Raw genomic sequence first — 23333 nt, forward strand, 5'->3', positions numbered from 1 at the left:
GAAGAACAGTGCTGCAGGATGGCCATCTCACAGCAGTCTGCTGCAATGAGAGAAATAATAATTTCTGTACTGGATTTAAGTAATTTCAGCAGTTTCTTTCCTCACAGTAGTTTATCAATCTTCCCTAACCATTGTTGTCTACATCAACTTTCGCAGGCCACATCTGCTTTCTCTGTCTCGTGAAAGTTTGAACAAAGCAAAAAGGGAATTCTTTAAGAAAGAAATATGCTTCAGTTCAAAGTGATGTCTAACACTCTCTTAATGTATTTACTTTGGAATATTTTTTACATGCACTTTCATACATTATCTCTAATCCATCTACTACAACATGATATGAAAGCAAACAGCTCCTATGAGTGACTAATTATTAGGCCAGCTTCATACAGGAAGGAAGTAACAGGAAAACATGATTTCTCAAAAATAATGACACATGAAAAGTATAAGAGAGAGAAAACTGTTCACTGGGATATTCAAAACATAGACACCTGGGGATGTGGGGGTACACGGAGAAGGCTGAAGGGCCTCACTATTGCTGTTGGCTCTGCAAGACCAAGTGCAACTGACCTGAAGAAAGATTGTGGAAAAGGTTTGCATGTTACAGGAAAAGAGTAGTGATGACCATTTGCCAGGTGGAGATGAAAGAAATCTGGTACTTTTAGTGGAAGGTGCTTCTACAGACATGGTGGCTGAAGTGTTTTGGAAATTTCCCTATAGTAGTATAGTATCTAATGATGTTTGATAGTTACGGACAGTATTTTCTATTTTTCTATGCAATCAAATTTCCCTTTTCAACACTTGCCCACCTGAGCTGCTGTGCCTCTAACATCAAGTTGTACTTGGGTATCTCCGATTCTGGGGAATGCAGAAGCAGACATCTTCCTGGAGCCTCCTGAGGAGGCTGAGGAATATGGATAAGAGCTGGAGGCTCCCAGGCCCCCTCAAAGACTTGGATGATAGAGGGTGGTGTAAGGAGTCTCTGGTCTGAGAGGTGGAGAATGAAGGGTCTGGTCAGAAGTGCATTGATGCTGTGGCTTGCAGTGGGCACTTGGAGAGCAGCAGAGCAGGCATCAGCAGCCTCAGGGATAAAATTAGCCTTCCCAGCACAGGCACCCTCATGAACTTTAGTAGTGCTTTGGGGAGGGAGCTGGTGGCATGACTTTGGGCTGAGCTGGGCACAGCTAAACCCACTATTGGTACTTCATGACCCCAAAAATTATTGTATAAAGCAGGCTTAACATGTAATGGTACTTAGCTGTTCTCTATGTTGCCTAGTCCCAGCCCTCTAGCCTTCCCTTTTAGGGAATTGGGGGCAGGGTTGAGGGGAAATCTTTAGTTTATCAAATATAAACTTTTTCATTTGATCAGCAGGGCTTTTTTTCCTGGGGGAAAAGGGTAGAGATCTTTGTAATGTCAGCATTTCTTTGATGTTTTGATTAACCTAGGGGATGAGGTTTATAATGCTGACATTTTTAGAGGTTCTAATCTCTGAAATTTTTTCTTGTGCCCTTCTTTTAATCCTGTTGGTTGACAGCACATTTTGCTCCTATTAAAAGCACTGAAAGCTCCCGCTGATTTTAAAGGTTCAGAAAGAGGCTTGAGGTGAGGACCACTGAGCCAGTCCTGCCACCCAGGATGGATAGAAGAAATAGCCTGAAAGCCTGCAAAAATGGGAGAAGGAGGGAATTTCTTTTATATGGATGAGATGTAGATTGTTGAACAGAGGGTGTGATGTGGCAGAAAGGCTCTGTTGGAGCTCTGCTATGGGGGATCCATGCCACTGCTTTGTGCATGATTTGATCACTTCCAGCACGATCCCTGAGACTACTGAGACTGTCACCCCACCACACAGTGATCAGGAAATACACATCCAGTATCTCAGTGTTGCCTGTGCTAAAGGATAGATACGTTTTATTGTAAGACTTCACTGAAGTGATGAGGAATTAATATTGGTTCTTGCTTTCCTCAGTGCTTCAAATTATTCTTTACAACCACTGCAAGTGTTCTCAGTGCACTGAAGCATTTCATGTTTTCCTCAAAGGCAAGGCTGAGGATTCAGTCTGTACTTCCTAAGCACTGCCCTGCTAAATCTGGTTTTAGTTAAAACCTCTTTTTGAAGTACATGGCCATAATTAGATCTGCCTAGAGGAGACAGCAAGACTGTGACCCCAGCTCTTTCCTCCACAAAGTTCCCTTTCAGTCTTCACGTAAAATTGTCTCCTCTTTGCCTTCCCCATTGCAGCACCCCCAGCAAGGAATGCACTGGCAAGCCCTCGGAGGTCTGTGATAATACATTCCTCTGGACTTCAGTCATGCTGGCACCGAGATGCTCTTGGCTGCTCTGCTGGTGATGTAATTCTGGGCCCACATCACCTGCAAAGGAAACTGATCTGTGAGCTATAAAGCACACAGCCCTCTTGAAACAAAAATGGGAGTGTTGATGTTAACAAGTTCGCAAACTCCCTTTTTTCCCCTTTTTGCATTTCTGCTTTTATTACCAAAGCTTCCCTTCTCCCTTTTCCCACGAGACGGCAGCACCAAGCCTTTCACTGGGAAGTGCTTGCCTTTTTGTTTCCCTGTGTTTCATGGATCCAAGCAAGTGCAAAGGCTGGAGTGTGATATAGATTGGAGATTCTGTGTGTGTTGCCTTTCCAGTTTGTGTTTTACTCGATTTTTATGAAGTCTGTAAAATAAAGGAGCTGGCAGGAAGACAGCAGGGCAGAGTATCCACCAGTCAATTACTTGTTTAGAGAACAATCAAGCCAAAAATATGAAGTGTTCAGGACTAACAAATTTCTGTGATTTACCACCATAAAGCCAAATTCTGTGGTAAGAATAGGTCCATACAGAAGTATTGGGGTGAGGTATAAAATCCAAACATATAACACAGATTTTGATCTGTAACTATCATCTGTTGGTGAGTCCTCTAAAGTCTGGAAATTAGGTTACTTTACAGAAGTATTTTTGTCATCTTGTTTTTTTTTTTTTTCCCTGAGAGTTTTTAGCCATATTTGTACTCTGGCTTTTTTTCTCGTATGGAGATTGTTTCTGTGTCCTGGTTTCCAAATTGTGACCAAAAAAAAGGAAAAGCCATCCCAAAGGGACTTCACCATTGCCTACAGCAGTTACTCATCTTACCACACATTACTGGCCTTACTAGACCACTGAGTCACTCTGTCTACTTTTCAGTAATTGCACCTCTAAACTTTTAATATTATAATGTAGAAGACAAGGGCAGCAGTGCATTTTGTTCTTTCCTTTTCAGACTGACATACTATTGGTATGGTCTGGAAAAGCTGGTTATTTTCTGTCAATGTAATATATTCACAGGGTCACAGATCAGAAATTCTGGGGTAGTCTATTAAAAGAAATGAATTAAAAATCCTGGCAATGACAAACACAATTTCTGCACAGTTAAGTAAATCTGAAGGTCATCCATTTTGCAAGTCCTGTTTTACAGCTCTAGCTGACTGCAAGGTGGCGACAACTCAAAGTTTAACTAATGAATCTGGTCCCAACTTCCAACAAAATGGCTCCAAAGGTAATTTGAAAACGTGAGAACAAACAGGTACATCTGACTGTGGAGAAACAATATGAAAGTATTGCAAGTCTTACACAATGTGAGCTGGGACTAATCCAAATCCATCTCTTTACACTTGGATAGTCCTCAAAATTGTCCAGTCTTTCAGTCACTTCTGGGATTATATAAAATGGCATCATGTGTTGTTTCAGCTACTTTTCCAAATTTTTTTGTAAGCAGGCATCAACTTCACAGCCCTTGAGAGAGAATTATTATACAAAACTATATGTACTTCATTATTCCTAGCAAGTTTGCTTGCTAAAATCATCAATTCAAATGCTCCCAGGGTCAGACAGGGGGAAAAATTACTTCATTCAAAATCTACTCACGAACTCAAACTCTGTCCAGGGTGCAATAGGTAACAATTTTAACATTTAAGAGGCCTTTGGCATGTTTCAGAGTTATTATACTACTGAAATAAATATCAATTCACAGCTCTACTGAGGCCATCTTTTTACGTTGTCGTTTTTTAGGCAAAGAAAACAAGAACTGAATCAGGGTCATGTAGGGAAAATTGCTTCCTGATTCAGAAAGATTAGAAACAGGTTTCAGTTGAAATGCCAGGTTTCAGTGAATTTCTAAAAAATTTAAATAGATACCACTTATTTACAAGTATAAATATATAATAGGCTCTTGAGCTTGAATGTGTTGGATATTTGCTTTATGTTTAAGTTTACCTGGGCAGAGATGCACAGTCTAATTAGTGAAGTATATGACCTACTGCCCTAATGCCCTGCTAATATCCAAGACCTGTTCTGCGTGGTCTGATAACTTCTGTAAGTTGTATGAAGAACCTCAAGACATCATCTGACTAGGGGGGGTTATTCTGAATCAGTGAGCCTATATGGAAGCTTTCCTAACCCTAAACAGATGTGATGCTTTTTCTTTCCCCAAAAGGCTGCTAAGTCATGCATCTCTTCTCATTTCTGCAGTATCTCCAGCAGCAGTGGAGATTAGAAATAATGAGTTTTATATTTGCATCATTTCAGTTTTCATTTCTTTTTAAGGCTTGTATGCAAAGAAATCTTAAGGCAGAAATAAAACATCCAGGGGGTGCAAATATCCAGACAAAGCGTTCTTGTGAAATTTGACAAGGCCTGTGCAAATGTGAGGCCAGAGAAATGCAAAATGTGTAATTCACTTGTAAGGTACCTTAGCAGGTGCCTGACTATAATATCGTGTTGCCATAGGTAGTATTTCAACCAACTTTTTAAAAACTCATTAAGACATACCATTTTGGATGTAAGGCTATTATTAATGTCAACAAAGAAAATCTGGTGACCTAATTCACAAGACCAGCTAGTCAAAAAAAACCAAATCAAATAACCCTGTGATTATGCCACTCACCTGGACCACAACAGACTTTTAATCCTCTGTCAACTTGTTGGGACCTGAATCCACCTTTCACAGGAGGCCTTCCTGGTCACATCACTGGCTCCTTGGGGCATCTGTTCCCATTCTTCCTGGGGAAAATTGTTCTATATTAATTGTTATTTTTAAGCCACTTACATAATTTGGGGTTCGTTTCACCAAAGAGATGAAAATCTTCTTGTAGGTCAGGGCCTGAGTATTCAAATTTCCCAGACAGAGGAATTCACTGGTCCAGGCAGATCACTTCTGAAAAAGGGAGGATTTTTCACTTGTTGGTTTGGTGAATTGGGCCAAGCTACAGTCCTTTCTATCTCCTGCTTTTCTTAAAATGACAAAAATGGAAATGAAATTACTGATCTGAAACAAACAAATGTTTCACTGAAATCCACATGAAACACTTTTCTCACTTGAATGAGAGAAAAAAATTAAGCTTTTTAAAATATATTTTTTAAATTTTTGGTTTAGCTCTGAAACTGAAAAATCAATTACACAGCTTTGTTATGCAGTAGCTTATGTTAGGGAATGATTAATAGTAACGTAGCTGAACATGTAATGCCTTAATGAGGAAAGATAAAGAAATGAGCAGAAAATGAGGCTAAATTACAACGCAATGACAGCAATGTTTTTCTGATGATAGCAATTATGTCATAGCTGAAAAAGTGTCTCTTGGTGACAAGTGCATATATCACAGAATGAAAGTTCCTGTACAATTCCATTTAAATGTTCATTTTCAGAGGAACTAGAAAGGGATAGATGTATTCTCTTTCATCACTTAAATGTCTAGGCTTTTCCTAGATGACTTAACTTGTTTTAAAATGATGCACAGCTTTCAACATTTTTTATTTTGGAAATTACTGCCTGGGATGCAGCCGTGCTTTCCAAAACCAGCAGGGGCAGAGCGGTGTCCTTAGCAGGAGGGCAGCGTGGAGGACAGCTCATCATGGCACATGGGCACAGCTCATCCTGCACTAGAGGAGAGTCTGTCCTGCTTTCACTGCCTCGTGTCCTCACCTGACAGAGCAAGTGCTGTCGCTCCAACTCGCTTTCAGTGACAAGCACCATGGCCTTGTGCCCACCATTAGCACACCCAAGCTTTCCACATCCATCTTCTTCAGGTCTTAAGAAATAATTAATCCTGATGCTGGATTTTATGAGCACAAAGCTGGCTTTGTTGCAATTCCTTTGAAGTCAGTAGAGCTCTTCTTGATTAATGGGATTAATAGAATCAGAGTAGGAATTGTGAAATGTGTGTATGCTTGTACCTGTAGAAATCTATACATGCATATATAAATGTATTACATACAGCAGTTTCTTGGGTGGAATTATAGCTTCTGCATGGGAGTCTGCTCTCCAGAAAGTTAACTTGTCAGCAATACATATTTCCTGTAAAATAATATTATTATATAACTTAGAGATGCATTTTGGTTCATCATAGTAATTGCAATAACAATAGTAACAACACTAACAACAACAATAAACCATAATAGTAATAATAACAGTGATAACAATAATAATAGCAATAATAATAGCAATAGTTTTAATGACTATAATTTTTGCTACAACTTCCACAGCCAAATTACGCCTTTGTGTTTTGAATTATTTTTGGTCAGTATTGCCCATTGATTCTACCAAGGAGGCTGTAAGCTTTTGCCTCCTCCTGCCTGAGGCATCATTTGCACTTATGTCACTAGAAGATTTTAAGAAACAATAGTGATTTGTAAGTGAGGATGCTCAGTGAAAGTGAACACCTAACGACTGAATAACTGATTATAGGGCAACAGGGCCAGACTGCTTAAGCCCTGCAGTTATTTAGAGGGTAATACAGACATGGAAGAAAGAAATTTGAAGACAAAGGCAAGCACAGCACCTTCTAATTCCCACTTACTGTATGAAACTGGCCCAGTTTCTTCTTGCTTGCTCTCCATCTCGGAACCTGAGTTTTCCCTGTCCCTTTTTTTTTGCTGTTCATATACTCAACAGGCTACAGTCAGGACATGATCTTGGAAAGTGTAGTGCAAACTAAAAGCACTTCAGACTGAGGAGAGAAATAAAACCATACATGCTTTTTTTGTGGCAAGGGATGCACAGGGGCTGGTGCAAGTAAGTGTTTCTTTGAATGGAAGCACTGACAGCTCCTGTTCTTGTGCAAGGGCTGTGGTCAGCCCGTGTCTCTCTCGTCCTCAGAACAAAGCCCTTGCTTTTAAAGACTTTTATGTACTTCATAACACTCAAATAATCTCAGGTGAAGAATGACGTTCAGTTCAGGCAAGATGACAGGACTACCAAGGATGCGCAACAGCAAATCTGGGCAACCAAAATACAGATCTGCTCAAAAATCAGATGCCTGTGACCATTGATATTTGTATGTGTACTGGTTGGGTATTTTTGGTTTGGGTTGTTTGAGTTTTTTCTTTGTTTTTGTTTGTTTTCTTTTTATTTTCCTTTTAAAATTGTTCACTGATTGCATTCCAGATATTTATGGGAGTCTTTTTTGGATTCTGCTCTAAGCAACTAGAAGTAAAAGGTTAAAATAGCAGGCTCAAACCTTGGGTGAGTCTAGGCCGTGTGTGTTGGCCGGGGAGGGGAGCTGTGGGGACAGACTCTTCTCTAATTGTCTCTCAGTAGACACAAATCTAATGTAATCAGCAAACCTTAGAATTGTGTGAGCTGTAGTAAATAGCTATGTGGTAATCAAAAAGCTTTGTTTAGGTGCAGGGGGGTTTATTTGGTGTTTTTTCACAGGTGTGATGGGTTTGTTTTTTGTTTTTTGGAGGGGAGAGGCGCCCATTTATGCTGCACCTCCAGAACACAGGCAAAAAGCACTAGCAAATGTGGGGCTGTGGGATGGATGTGGTAGGCAAGTGTCTGCTCCTTTCTGTTCAAGGCAAGAGCTGAGGGGCCTGGCATGAAAAATAATGGAAATACCTTCACAGCCTTTCAGACTGAGAGCTGGGACATGGCATATTAGGATGTGGTGTGACAGCCAGGATGACTCGATGCTGATGTTGTTAAAATCTCAGTCCCTCTCTAGATCATAATAGCAGCTTCTGGCTGCTTTTTACAGCATTTGAAAATTTTTCTGAGGATTCATTATTTGCTAAATCATTGATAAGATGACACAAGGAAGTAATTTAAAAATCAAGAAGGAATCTCCATGAGAGTATTTATTTTTCTCTGCTTTTATAGGTGTGCATTGTATTATTCTTATGTCATTGTGACAAAGGTGGCTGAATATGATATGAACAAATGTACACAAAGGCTGTATTTCTAAAAATGTCTGAGATCCTGCATTGACAGAGATGAGTTTTTATATTGACTCCACTTGAATAGTTACTTGCTCTCAAGCTGCATTGCTCTTGTACAGCTGTGTGAGCTCCTCCATGCTTGACTAGCCCAGTATGTGTAATTATATTAATGATGCTATTCCCTAAATCCAGATTTTAGACTTTGTCACGCCTTTCTTTTTTTTTGGTGCACTTTCCAGTGTTTGCGACCCTCTTGTGGTGACTCCAGACACCCCGTCACTTGTATGGTTTGATGTTAAAATGAAGCAGGAATTCTTTGAATTCTGTTTTCTCTCATTTTTCCTGCCCACTAGTTTTACTCACTCTATCAAATTCTATATTCCAGTGGTGTATCAAATGCAGAGCAGTGAGGTACAAACCTTTAGTTTTAGGTGTAGGACCCAAGTGCCTTTCAATCCCAGTGAATTACTGGGTTACCTTGCTTGAAGGAAGGGTCAGTGGGAAGAAACATAAAAGAAAATAAAGTCCAGGAAAGGTCAGTAGGAGTGAGAGCAATGGGGCAAGAACTGAACTGATGGACCTGGATTGTTAAAAAATGAGGAATAGCAAAGAGACAGGCTGAGGCCAACAGAACAAAAGCAACAGAAAGGAGAAAATCAATCAGGATTAATTTTACATCCTGGACCCAGTTGGAGCAAAAGAGGCCAAGACACTCCCAAAAGACAAATTCTCTCTGGGTAAACTGAGAATAGGCATGGTTCTCCCTGCTTTTAAAGACTTGAGCTCACTCTTCCACTTAATTTTTCCCCATGAACACCTAGCACCTCAAAAGCCAGTAACTTAGAAGAACAAGGGTGGAGCCCAGAGCAGGCAGACAGCGTTAGTGAGGTGCTCTGATAGAGCACAGGTGGGTGAAGCAGCCAGAACTAACAATGGTGGGTGCACAGAGGGCAGCAGTGGCATACTGCCAAGTGTCCTTGTCTAAGCTCCTGGACACCTTTTCCTTGGCTCCCAAGACATTCTTGTTGAAGGGCCACAACAGGCTTCTATGAGACTCCCAATGCTTATTCCCAAAATATGACCAAATCATACTATGAAGCAATAACCATGACATAGGCAGGTCCTGCTTCAGCTGTGATCACTTTTACTTAAAAGAATCCCAGCAGTATTGGAGATACTGAGCTTTCCAGCTATCAAAAGGATGCACACAACTGCTAAGAAAGCAGAAAACCAAAAGGAAGGGGGTAGAGTGCAACGGGGAAAAAAAAAAGCCAGAAATGCTTTTGTTAAATTTTGAATCATGCTTCAACAAAATACAGCAGATCCCAACATAGGGTGATTTTCATGCAGTAATAAACAGAAAAATAATTTAAAACCTAGGCAGCATGACTTATTCTGAAGGATCTGAGGAGTAATAAAAAAGCCTGTGTGCAAACGTGTGTGTGCACACAGTTTCTTTAACAGCTGCATGGAACAACCTGTTTTAAATAAGAACAAAGGTGAACAAAGCCAGTTGTCAGGGCAGCTCACCAAATGAAGTTTTTTAATGTGCATGACGTATGCCATATAAAGTGTATTGCCTGAGATACAACAGCACAGAGTCCAACTTGAAGTATTTTTCTCAGGCTTTTCCTACAAAGTCATGTTTCAAGAATTTACTGCATTTATCTTCATTATTTATTTCTCTTCTCCAAAAGCCCAATGGATCACCTTGCTCACTATATCTTCAGCAGCAAATTAAAATCAGCCTCTTCCCTCCCTAAATATTCAAAATTTTCTTGTTCTATCAAGATGTCACTAAATCAATTTGTATCTGTTGCACTCAGAGCAGAAAACTGTAAGCAGAAAGTGGAGGTCAGGTCTGACTTACCGAATGAGTTTGACTTAATCAAGAGAAGGGAAAAAAAGAAAAACAAAACAGTGATGGAAGATTTTCACTGCTTTGAAGCTTTTGTGAACAAAAAAGAAAAAAGTCTGGCAAGCACACAGTGTACCTTTTCATGTATGTCAGTAAACACAAATTTAGGAAAAGCTTTGCTTTGCACAAACAGAAATCTTTGGGCTTTTTGTAACATGTTCGAGAACCTGGAGAGAGTTGCAACCTTTCTGCCTTCACTATAAATGTTACATGTGTTTCTGCACTGAAGGTAGAGAGGCAACTGAGAGCAGGGGCAATCTGCTGGGAAGGTTACAAAGCTCTGTTTACAGAGAATTTTAAAATCAGGCAATAATTTGTTACAAGTCTCAAAGATCCACAAGAGGAATCTATTGCTGCAAATAGTTAGAAAATTTTTAAAGAGAGCAGCTTATCAAATAAATGAGTAGTCTATTAGCACATCATTAATTTTTTATTTCTTTCTAATTCCATCTTTTGCTTCTCAGTTACTCTCCTCTGTAGTAGGCAATCATGCCAGATGCAAAGTATCATTTCTGACTTTCAGAGATGAGCTGAAATTTGGGATTCCTATCTATTCCCTGTGCTGCTTTTATTTCTTGTTGTTTTTCTTATCTGCTCTCACAATGTTGCAAGTGCTGCTTTACTCAGGAATGTGTTTCTTGAACTACTTCATCCCGATGAAATTGTGAACAAAAAAAAATCATGAGCAAGTTAAATTTCCCAGCCTTTGAAGTGACTTAAAGTTGAGGTACTCTTGAGAAATAACAACATATGGAGTACCTTTCTATTTTAATATAGACACAATGTGATTTCTAAGTAGTAAAAGAAAAACTGTAAATATTAAAAGGCCTGCCTGACCTTAGCTGTGACGTCCTACCTGATATCCCCTATAGGTCTGGTACTGGTGTAGTGCTGGGTACCCAGAGTTGTTGAAATGGTGATGGGAGAATACTTCAATTGTGAAATCTCATGGTGGTACAGACTTAACCAGTGCAGGTGTGTAGGCTCACCACTACTACACTGCACTTTCTCCAGCATCCTCTTGACATCCCTGACCTTTCCGCTCAGAGCTGAGACCATGAAAACACAGATGAGGGAACATGCATCGCTTGCAGTTCCAGCCTGGCCCAAGCTTGGCAACACAGACAAAGAACAGCCAGAACAGATACAAGAGGACATCCAGAAGGGTTGTTGATCCGGGAGAGGTGGGGGTTAGAAATGGAGTGCAGAGGTGAGGAGAAGCTGTGACTCAGCAGCAGGTGCAGCAGGACTGGGACAAGCTGTGCAGTGAGCTCAAAGCCCAGAGCCAGCTGGGATGGGGCGTGTGACCAGAGATCCTCCTGCCGAGCCAGCAGTGCTTGTGGAACAGAGCCTTGCTCCTGGCTGCTGCTGATCACAGCCAAACCCATCTGTCAGCAGATAGTTTTGAAACTTGCTTGCAAAGTGCTCTATGCCTTTCTAGTATCAAACTGCCTCGAGCCTGACACCCTGCTATTGCTATAAATTATTTTGTTAACTTAGAGTGCAGACTTTTATGCAGGTCATACAAAGGATCTAAGCTCTTCTGATGATCTATTAAAGTGCCCGTATAATGCCCCATCATTAAATTTCAATGGTCAAGATCTTAGTGTTTGCCATTGTGTATGCAATTTCCTCTTTTTAAAGAATGTTTAGCTCTTCCAAACCATTTTTGGGATTACAAAGGACACTGTAAGTAGAGTAAGCAGAACACTGGTCTGCTCAATGCACGTGATCATTTGTAATTGTACAATCAAACGCATTTTGTACAGAACCCTTTCCTCCAACACTGGAAAAATAGAAACAAACCAAGATGTATCAGCTTTGCACACAGGAAGCAACAATCTCTCTGTAGCTTCATCTTTTGGAAAGTATTTAGTAAATGAGGTAAGGGAATACGAAATGGGAGAGAATGATTAAGACTAGTATAGATTTCCCTGGAAAATGTGACTTTACTGTTGTGTTGGTGTGACGGATTTCCTACACGGTGCTAGTTAAGTCATGTGAAGCTAATTTACATGGATTGTGAATGTTTTTCACTCTAAGAATGGTTCTCATTTTGGGAAGCATATTGGATCTGGGCTCAGATGTGCAGGAGTCTGGAGCATCCATTCCTGGGTACAGGCAAAATCAGAGGATTGTGATCTGCATGCACCACCACCCCACTGCACTCTGAAACCCACACCCAATGTACTCCAGAGCAAGTGTCCAAAGCAAAGCCTTGGTCCCTTTGTACTTATACCTCCCACCCAGAAATTAATAATTCTGTTCTCAGCAGAGTCTGAAGAGGGTGAGGTAAATAGCATCTTGAATAAAAAGCATAAATTCAGTCTCTAAGCACCTGCTTTTCAAATGAGCTCTGCCCAGTCTATGGGCTGAAGGAGGGTCCTAAGAAAAAATAATGAAAGATCACTAAATTAGACAGTTTCTCAGAAATGTAAACTCACATCCATTTTTAGTGGATAATAATATGCTTTTGGCTATTGAAAGCTTCCTAAGAAAAGTGGAAAGTGAATGGGAAGGGAAAGAGGAAAGCAAAGGCAAAAGAGAAAGGGAAAGCGAAGGGAAGCCTTCTTCCTAGCTCCCCTCACGAAGTCTGAAAAAGTGACTGAGCAATACAGGGACTCATTAGGGAAATAGAAGGAATCCCCAAATTCTTTTATGCTGTGTTGGGAACAAAAGGGCTGGTTTAGGACTTCTTTAAAGCAGGGAGCTAGCAGAATGGTGCTTTTCAGACCTCACCAGACTTGGTTAGGCTTGCTACTATGCATGGATTTTCAAAAACAAACACGCCCGTATACTAAATCCCCAGGGGATTTTCTTCATGTATTCATGCCTTTATCAGCCGATCTTAAGATCAGCCAGCGCGTACCAGCAGTAGCACCGCCACTTCAAACACCGGCAAGACAAGAGGAAAGCAACAGGAACTTTTGTTGAGCCAGCGGAATGAATCGGCAGCTGGGACTGGGAAGCAGTAGCGCTTCGTGCTTCCCAGTCCAGTTAAGCAAAAGCAACTCCCAGCGGCTCTCTGCGATCAAATTATTATTTCTTAATCGCTCACCTATGAAGTGTACCTACACAGAGCCCGGAGGGACTGCCAATAATAAACCCCGGGAGAGGGGCTGCGGAGGGCAGCCCGAGCCGCGGCGCTCCGGCCCTGGCCCAGCGGCTGCAGCCCCGCCCGCCCGGGCGAGCGCAGAGCGAGGGGCGCAGCCTCACCTGGCAGGCCGGGCCCCGGCATCGCCCCCCTTCCTCGCTGTTCTGCTTGCTTTAAAAAACAAATATATAGGTCTAGTTATAAGGTAAGAGAATGTTTTTTTTTAAATTATTTTTTGGATTGTATTTTTAATTTGAGCGCCGCTAATTGCTGTGTGCATGCGCAATTCGCTGGTTCAGCGAGCGCACCGGGCACTGGCGTAGGCGCGGGCGGGACGGAGCGAAGCTGGAGCGGAGTGCGCGGCGAGCGGACGCGCCGGGATGCTCGGCGGCCCCGGCTCCGGGCGGGCTGGACGGAGCAGGACAGCGCTGAGGGGCCGGGCCGGCCCCGGGCTGATGTAGCGTTGGGCTGGAGCCTTGGAAGGTGCACCTGGTGGGGCTGTGCTGTGCGGTTTCCCCTCCCGAGCAGCGCACCGAGGGGTCAGGGAAGGATAACCGCAGCCCGGAGACAGGTTTGGCAATTCTCATCTCTCAGCTAAACGCTGCTTCGCCTTCGCTTTCTGATACTGTGTGCCTGCTTTCTGTGCATCCCCTTTCCCCTCTTCTAACCTCTGGAATTAATGTGGGTGTCGTCGGAATTAATGTACTGTTGTGTCGTCTGAAAGGATGTCGGTCGAGTTTTGTTCTTAAAGAGCTTTAGTGTTTTTCTTACGTGACCATTGTGCTGGAAAGGTAGGGGGGACACTGAATTTAGTAAGTGTTCGTATTCCAAAATACTACTTTCACTCACTGTTCAGTTGGAGTAAGACACTTTCAACACAAATGAACTATTTCAGCAAACTGGATTTTAATTTTTACAAAATCAGTGTTAGAAACAGAAGGTAAACTGTTGTAGATGACAAGCAATGTGTTCTCCTATGGAAGAAAATATCTACTTTCAGTATATTTTGGAAACTATCATGTAGTTTAGAAGCAGAAAGAATATTAATTTGCTTATAGTTTGATGTAGTTTTATATAGTTTGATACAATCACTTTCCAAAAGTTAATTCAGCACCAGAATTGAACACACACTGTTTTACACTTTGAGTTTGTATATTAGGTAGCCACATAAAATTGTCTTCAAGTTTACTAGAACTTTTTTAAACAAGCTTATGTTTGCTTTCAGAATTGACCCTCTGATAAACTGAACAAGAAGTTGGAAAGTTCTGTAGTAACGTCATTCAAACATTTTTCTCATTCCTTACCTTTAAAATATAATGGATAGTAAGGAGAAAGTAACACAGATGTGCTTTATTCTTTTTCTTGCCATGGGATCTGATCTCGTTTACATATTTCTTCTCCCAGTTGAGATGGATATATGGGAAGTAGTGAAGCTGATGATTCAAAAGTGTGACCTAATCGCCTAATTGAAGTCTTGGGCCCGATTGTTTTGTTTCCTAGAGAGCCTAGAGCCCCTTTGTTTCCTAGAGCCCTAGACCATCTTTTGGCTCTCTTTGACTTCAGCTCAAGTTGTAAATACTCAGAACTAGCAAAATTCAGCCTTTTGGATATCTCAGCCTGGCCCCAAACACAGAAGCACTGGGAAATAGTCCTGACATGTGGAGGATTTCCCAGTGGCTGTAGAAATAATCTTCAAAATCAGCTGTTGTACATTAAACAGGGAAAAAAAAAAAAAAGGGAACTCCTTTATTGAGTGAAACCACCTCTTGCTGGTTTTCATTGTCCTGGGATTACAGACTCTCGCATCACTTAATGGGCAGCAGCTTTCTAGCTGCCACTAGGAAGTTGTCCAGTCTCTCTAACTCTGCATGTACAGTAGCAAACTTTGGGTTTGAAGTGGAAAGATGAGTTTGTGAAGACATTTGCTTTCCCAGTGGAAATTCCCTTGGGATTGCTGTGTGACTGACACAGAAATGCTGTTGGCCCCTCAGGAGGAAGCAGCCTTCATCAGCCCTCAGTCAGCTGATCCTTAGAGTGACCAAGTCCTCATTAATGTATTTGCCTTAACCCCCACTTACTGGCCATCCGTGAAATGGGATAGAAGTCATTACACCCCATAGCAACAGACTTTTTGGAATGTAAATGGCAAAGTGAGGTACTACAGGAATGGCAAGTCACATGGCTTTGTGCTAGAGCAACAATGAGGAACTCTGTGGGTCTCCAGGCTGTGTATGAACTCAATTCATAAGGTCCCCTAGAGACCTTATCTGCTTGCCTCCTTTCCATTCTCTTCTAGTTGCTGTTCCTCCTGCTGCCGGTTTTGATAGCAGGAGAAATAGCTCTCCACTTCTCCAGATTGCCCTCTACATTAGCCCCTCCTTTGAGTGCTTAATTAAACACCGGGAGACACCTTGGGAAGCTTGGCTTTGTTTGTTTGCAGAGCAGGGGTCTAAAACAGGCCAACGCAGCTGAACTGTGGTGCTGAAATGTTGATCTGTATGCAAACCACGGGAGCAGCTTATGGCCTTTCAGGGCATCATTGGGCTTGCCCTGCTTTCCCAGGATTTCCTTGTGTAGGTGAGTGCCCATTTCTATGCTAGAGGTGGAAAAGGTTGTATGAGTACCTGTGATGTTTTCTCATCTTGACAGAAGTACAAACAGAAAGGCAGATACACATCTGGTATGATTTTCAGTAAATGGTTGGGAGGCTATTTGCTTTTGCATGCTCTGTTTTAAACATGTGGAAGTGAATGTTTTTTTGAGAGGAGCAATCACTAAAGAAATGAAGCTACATCTCTGGAGGGATAGAATTGTAGCTATCAGCATCCCACTGTACTTCTGTTGATCGATTTATAGCTTGGAGGCAGGAAGGGGAAGCAGAAAGGCTGTGCAGTGAAACACTTCAGCACCAAACCTAAAGGCAGGAGGAGAGGGAGAGCCTAGTTATTGCCCATCCCCTCCTACATTCCTCCTTGCTAGCTGCTTCAGCACACCTTTCATGAAAGTTGTTAAAACTAATTCCATAGTTGCTCTTCCTCCAGTCTGATGTCTGCTTTCTCTGCAACTGGGATTGGTTGTTGAAAGTTTTCAGGCTCCTGCCTCCCCAGCACGGCTGCCAACAGAGCTCCCCTGCTGCCCCAGCACTGCCTGGTGTGGCTGTGGACAGCTAAGGCTGGTGGGGATCCAGGAGAGGCAGCTCCCTGTGCAGCAGGGACCATGTCAGCTTGCAGCAGTAGCTTCCATACTCCAGCATCCTGCACCATGCCAGTCAGGCATCTTTCTTTATGGAACAAAATCGGAGCAGCAGCGTCCTGCTGTTTGTTTTTAACTGAGGCAGTTAACAGTTGTACACAGTTATCATACATGAGGGTTTGCTGCTTATTTATACAGTTCTGCAAGGGGTAATGTGCCTGTCTTGAGTAGTGGACCTGTTCCTCAAATACTGTGGCGTGGACAGATAGTAAGGAGAGGGAGAGACCACCAGGACCCCCGTGGCAGCCAAAGACCGTGTATTGAGGGACTGACTCGGGCTGCACGCTTTGCCATGGTACTTGTGGTAACTCGTGGGAAAAGAAGTGCCACACAGACTGCAGCAGTGCTGTCCACAGAAGGGCAGGCAGTGCCGTCCCTCTCTGGGCAAGGAACTGGATCACATCTCATGCTTTTTCCTGGGGTCTAGATGCCAAACCCCTGAGACTCTTGCTGATGAATGCAGGTTATCCAGTTGTATCCAAACATTTCTCATTTCTATTTCTAAAAAAACCAAGACACCACGGGCAGAGACTGGGCTAGGGCGTATCAAATTGTTGGATTGTCAGTGTTTTTGGTTGTATCTAATGTTTCAGTGTGAAAGGTTTTGTTTGTTTTGATTTTGATCCTGAATGCAGGTGTTTTCAGCCTCTTGACAATCCAGCATGCAGTTGCTCTGGCTAACACATGGAAGACCAGGTGCTGGGAGTCTGAAGGGCTTTTAGGGTTGCATAGGAGCCCATGTAGATCGGTGTTACTCAGCAAACATTAGCAGCAGCAGTCAGATGAAAAGCCAGATAGCAGCAAATGTGCTGTGAGGGTCAAGAGGGGACAACCTCACCTTGCAGTCCTGCTGAAATTCCAGTTTAACCACTGAGGTATAAAAGTTGTACAAAGATGGAAAAGTGGGAGCGAGCTTAAACTCAGCTTTATTTTAGTGTCTAGAAATAACACTGGAAAGGTGTAGATTTTTAAATTACTTTGGCAATTAACACATATATTTGTATGCTGCCTTCCAATTCCTCCCCCAGATCCAGATTTTAGAAGGACTTCCCATAGACATGAAAAACAGAAGTATTGTTAAGTATCTTCTCTGAAAGCTGGCTTGTCATATCTAAGACACGTAGTTTCCCTGTGCTAAAGCTGAGGCAGAATGAAGTGCTGAATGTTGTTTTATTTTCCCAGAGGGGCCAAGCTGCTTATTCCCCACTGCTAGCACTCCTGCAAGGCAGTGACAGCACCTAACATGTTTTCTTCTCTTGCTCAGCCTCATGACTGGCATTTTCTTGTCTTAGTTTAACAGGTATTTGCATTTTTTGTCAGTGGCTTTCTCGGCAGTATTCCCCAATAGACTCTCAGGTAATCACGTGGAACCACGTGTGGTCAGTGCATTATTTTGCACTCTGCTAAGCAGCCTGGCTGGTGTGTCCTGCCTGGAGCAATTGCTGGGTGAAAATCACATGTGCAGGTCTAGGAATTACAAATTAAAGACAGTTTTCTAAGCATCTCTAGGCATTTGGGTGTCAAGATTTTATTTTTTTAAAAGTTGTTTTCTGGGGTTTTTTAATTTATAGGGGTCACATTAAATTTTTCCTGTGGGACAAGGGAGGCTGGAAACATTCTCCTATATTTGTGCCTTTGGAAGATGTGCCATTTAGAGCACCACCAGGTTTGACTACGCTGTTCTGTCATGGCAAAGAGTATTTTTGTGGAAGGGTACATACTATTCCTTTAAAATGTAGCCTGGAGGAGATGAGGAACAGTTCTTGGCTGAAACATTTGCATGAAGCGCTGTGACAAAGCAACCAGGGAATATATTGCATGCTAATAAAGTTCCTTCTTCAGTGTGAGAAGTGCATGCTTTGTGAGTGACAGTGGGTCTTTTTTTACCTTTTGACATTCTTACTTGACCAATAATGAGGCATCCACCAGCACGCCTTTTCAGTCCTTTCCAAAGAGCTGCCACAACTAAAGAGACTTTTCTTTTGAGAATAATCTGTGACCCAGCAAGGCTGGCTGCAATGTTTGTTTGTTTTTCTCTCTACCGCTGGTTCCTACTATTCTCTTACTTCCACATCCTATCTGAGTCTTGTTTTCAAATGCATTCATTCTTCAGCCTTCTCCTTCCCTACCTACTGCATCCTGTGTTCTGCTTTCTGACTTCCTTCTCTTTTCTTACAGCTTTTCTTTTCAGTTCCTTTTGATTCTGGTCCCCCAGGAACAAGGAGTGAAACATTAACAGTTGCTGAGTACCGAGTTAATCTGGCTTTTGCTAGGAGTGTAGAGTTCAGGTGAGGGCTCTGGGAGACATCCTTTGTGTATAACATTGTGCCCCAGGGCCCTTGGCACCACTTCATTGCTGGAGTAGCAGAGAGGAATGTATATCTGTGCTCCACCTGCTGTCATCTACAATCCAACATGTAAGAGAAGAATATTGATAAAAGTTGATCTTTACTAAAATATGGCTATGGTTCCAGTTATTGCAAGTTAATTACCAGGCATTAATTGTTCTGTTATTATCACCTGGATGTGCATCTCAGTTATAAAAAGGAAGCTGAGAAGCTTCAGATTTAGGGTAAGGAAAGCAAGTGGATTTGAATTATCTCGTGTCTTGATAGAGGATGTGGGAATTGTAGGTGCTGTGACAGCGGTTTGGAAAAAATATTATTTCACAGTAAATTCAATGTGCATACCTGTGTCTTTCTAAGTCAGACTGCTGCTTTTACAATAAGGCTCTTAGATTGGTCGGGATACATCCCTGAGTTATCTGTACCCCTTTCAGTTGAGGATCACCAGCCTCATAAATCTGTGCTTAGAACATGTGCAGGAACTTCCTGAATATAAATCACAGGTATAAAATAGTTATATTACTCCATGTTGCATGGCTAAGGCTGGTAATGTATGCCATTGTTATCTTTCTGAGGAGACACCCAATTTGGATATATGGCAAGCTTTTATATTGTCTGAAAACGCAGCTTTAGAGACCACAGAGAAGAGCATTTTCCAGATGAGGTCAGCTATAGCCAAAGGTTTGACTAGTCTGGTCCTTGTGGTTCACAACATCTACTAAATGAAATGTAGAAGAAGAAACCTTTTAGCATAATAGTCACTGTGCTGGAAAATTTATCTTCCTGCTAATTTCATATGCCTGTGATGCCCAGATGGTTATCAGTTGTGTGCTACTGTAATCTTCTGTCCTGCTGGCTTGTTTGTAACCAGGATTGATTGGTCTGTTTATGTGTGGCTGCATATGGCAATTAGTTTAAGTCTTCTGCCTTACTTTACACATTTTTCTGTATGCAAGACATAAAGAGGAATCCACCTTGGCAAAACAAATTTGGTACAAATGGATTAGTGAGTAGATAATACCTGTCCTGTTGGGATATTATATACTTTTACCAACATCATCCTAACAAAGAAATAAATGTAAGGAAATTAAAACCTGATGTATTTGTTATCTGTACATCTATAAAATTTCAGATTTCTAGATGATTTTATGTATTTTTCATTTAACTTTTGTAATTCAAAATAATTGGTTTGGGAACACAACTGTAGTAGGTAGTTATTTCTTGAGGACTAAAATTTAATAAATTAATTATTAATTAATAAAAAAGAAGCTAAAATAAAGGTGATTTTAAAAATAGACAGATACACAGACATATATATACATTTTAGTCTAATGCATCTCTTTTGACTTGTTTCAGGCTGAAGAAACTTCTTGAGCAGGAGAAGATCTATCAAGCCCGGAAGGAGAAGGAGCATACAAAGAGAATCAATAAACTAAGAGAAGAACTAGTCAAGCTCAAATCATTTGCACTCATGCTGGTGGATGAAAGACAAATGCATATTGAACAACTTGGTCAACAAAGCCAGAAAATACAGGACTTAACCCAGAAACTAAAGGAAGAAGAAGAAAAGCTTAAAATTATTAGTGCAAAAACAAAAGAAGATGGACAAAAACTGATGAAATTAGAGGCAGAACTTGAACACAAAACATCATCATTTTGTCAAGAACATGAGGAGATGACTGCTAAACTGGCTAATCAAGAGTCACATAATAGACAACTAAGGCTCAAGCTAGTGGGGTTGACTCGCAGAATAGAGGAGCTAGAAGAAACTAACAAAAATCTTCAAAAGACTGAGGAAGAACTTCAAGAACTAAGAGATAAAATAGCAAAAGGGGAATGTGGGAACTCTAGCTTAATGGCAGAAGTGGAAAACCTCCGCAAGCGTGTGCTTGAAATGGAGGGGAAAGATGAAGAGATCACAAAAACCGAATCCCAGTGCAAAGAGCTGAAAAATAAACTGCAAGAGGAAGAGCATCATAGCAAAGAGCTGAAACTTGAAGTGGAAAAACTGCAGAAAAGAATGTCAGAATTAGAGAAGCTGGAAGAGGCTTTCAGTAAAAGTAAGTCGGAATGCACTCAGCTGCACTTAAACTTGGAGAAAGAAAAAAATTTGACTAAGGATTTGATAAATGAGTTGGAAGTGGTGAAGACTCGAGTGAAGGACCTTGAGACATCTGAAAGCAAGTTGGAAAAGGCTGAAATAAGCTTAAAAGATGACCTTACAAAGCTGAAGTCATTTACTGTAATGTTGGTTGATGAACGAAAAAATATGATGGAAAAAATAAAACAGGAGGAAAAAAAGGTTGAGGGCCTAAACAAGAATTTTAAAGTTGAACAAGGGAAAGTTATGGATGTAACAGAGAAATTGATAGAAGAAAGTAAGAAATTTTTGAAACTGAAATCTGAAATGGAGGAAAAAGTATCTAGTTTGACAAAGGAAAGGGATGAGTTAATTGGCAAACTGAGAAGTGAAGAAGAAAAATCATGTGAATTAAGCTGTAGAGTTGACCTATTGAAGAAAAGAATTGATGGTATGGAGGAAGTAGAAAGAGAAATTACGAGAGGTCGAACTAGGAAAGGAGCAGAGCATGGTTGTCATGAGGACAACAAGATTAAGGAACTTACCATTGAAATTGAAAGATTGAAAAAACGTCTCAAACAACTGGAAGTGGTTGAAGGAGATTTGATGAAGACTGAAGATGAGTATGATCAGCTAGAGCAGAAATTTAGGACTGAGCAGGATAAAGCTAATTTTCTTTCTCAACAGTTGGAGGAGATGAAACTCCAGATTGCCAAAACGAAAGCAATAGAAAAAGGTGAAGTGGTGAGCCAGGAGGCAGAGCTGAGACACCGGTTTCGTCTGGAAGAGGCCAAAAGCAGAGATTTGAAAGCAGAAGTTCAAGCACTTAAGGAAAAAATCCATGAGCTTATGAACAAAGAAGACCAGCTTTCTCAGCTCCAAGTCGATTATTCAGTTCTACAGCAGAGGTTTATGGAAGAGGAAAACAAAAACAAGAGCATGGGGCAGGAAGTTTTGAACTTAACAAGAGAGCTGGAGCTTTCTAAGCGTTACAGCCGCGCTCTGAGGCCCAGCATGAACGGCAGAAGAATGGTTGATGTTCCCGTGACATCCACTGGCGTGCAGACAGATGCTTTAAGCAATGAAGCAGCAGAAGAAGAAACTCCAGCAGTGTTTATAAGGAAATCCTTCCAGGAGGAGAATCATATCATGAGCAATCTGCGACAGGTAGGTCTGAAAAAACCCATGGAGCGTTCTTCAGTGCTTGAGAGATATCCTCCGGCAGCAAATGAGCTTGCTATGAGGAAATCCTGGATACCATGGATGAAAAAGAGGGAAGCTGGGGCTCAGACAGCTTCTGATAAAGGAGCCCGAGCCCACAGTAGTCCAGCACATCCTGGGGAGGTTGTCCTTTCACCAAAGCAGGGTCAACCTCTTCATATTCGGGTGACACCGGACCATGAGAACAGTACAGCAACTTTGGAGATAACCAGTCCATCCGCAGAGGAATTTTTTTCAAGTACCACTGTCATTCCTACTTTGGGAAATCAGAAGCCACGAATAACCATCATTCCCTCTCCAAATGTTATGCCACAAAAAGGAAAAGGCAGTGAAAGTCCCATGGGCCCAGATCGTTCCATGTCTCCAGTCACTATAACGACATTCTCCAGGGAAAAGTCCCCAGAGGGAGGGAGAGCACCCTTTGCTGACAGACCTGCATCACCAATTCAGATCATGACAGTATCGACGTCTGCAGCGCCGGCAGAAATCTCCGTCTCTCCGCAGTCACAAGATATGACCATGGGCAGGGCTGTTTTCAAAGTCACGCCGGAAAAGCAAACCGTCCCAACTCCAATCCGCAAGTACAATGCCAATGCCAACATTATTACAACAGAAGACAACAAAATCCACATCCACTTGGGTTCCCAGTTTAAACGTTCTCCCAGTGCCACGCCTGACGGCGCGAGCCCTGTGATAACAGTCCGACCAGTGAACATCGCGGCAGAGAAAGAGGTGGTAACTGGTACTGTCCTTCGATCACCTCGGAACAACCTGTCCCCGCGCCCTGCAGCCAGCAAGGTGACAAGTACTATCACCATAACCCCTGTTACAACATCTTCCACTCGAGGAACGCAATCAGTGGTAAGCAGTGTGGTCTCATGGTGTGGTCTTCCTGGTATGGAAAAGGACAAACTGTAGCTCGGGTTTGAGACACCAGCAGGGAAAATGGGAGAGGTGAGGAGAAACTCTTCCCTACATTTCTTCCAGGCTCAAGCTTAATTATATAATCAGAATTTGCTCAATTCATGTAGTTTTGTATCAGTGTTGGATGCTGGTACACTTTTGGTATTATCTCCCAAAGCAGTTAACTTCCAGAACGCCCTTCAAAGTTATTTTCATAATGGCAACCCAGCAAAATTACAAGTGAGAGACAGAGGGACAAAGAATGGTGGGCACGACAGAGCAGGAAACTATATTTTTATTTTTGATAAGTGCAATATCTAAATTTTG

General features: G+C 41.8%; 1 protein-coding gene across 3 annotated transcripts in view; it reads left to right on the forward strand.

Annotated features, from left to right (window-relative positions):
* The window catches only part of FILIP1 (filamin A interacting protein 1), a 60144-nt gene that overhangs the window by 22445 nt on the left and 14366 nt on the right, over positions 1-23333 (forward strand). For all 3 annotated transcript variants that reach the window (XM_053972614.1, XM_053972616.1, XM_053972613.1), the window contains exon 4: positions 20159-22964. In XM_053972614.1, the coding sequence (XP_053828589.1) occupies positions 20159-22964 (2806 nt within the window). The remainder of the gene's footprint in view (positions 1-20158; positions 22965-23333) is intronic.

This window comes from Vidua macroura, chromosome 3 (assembly GCF_024509145.1).
Source record: "Vidua macroura isolate BioBank_ID:100142 chromosome 3, ASM2450914v1, whole genome shotgun sequence".
NCBI classification, from domain to species: Eukaryota; Metazoa; Chordata; class Aves; order Passeriformes; family Viduidae; genus Vidua; species Vidua macroura.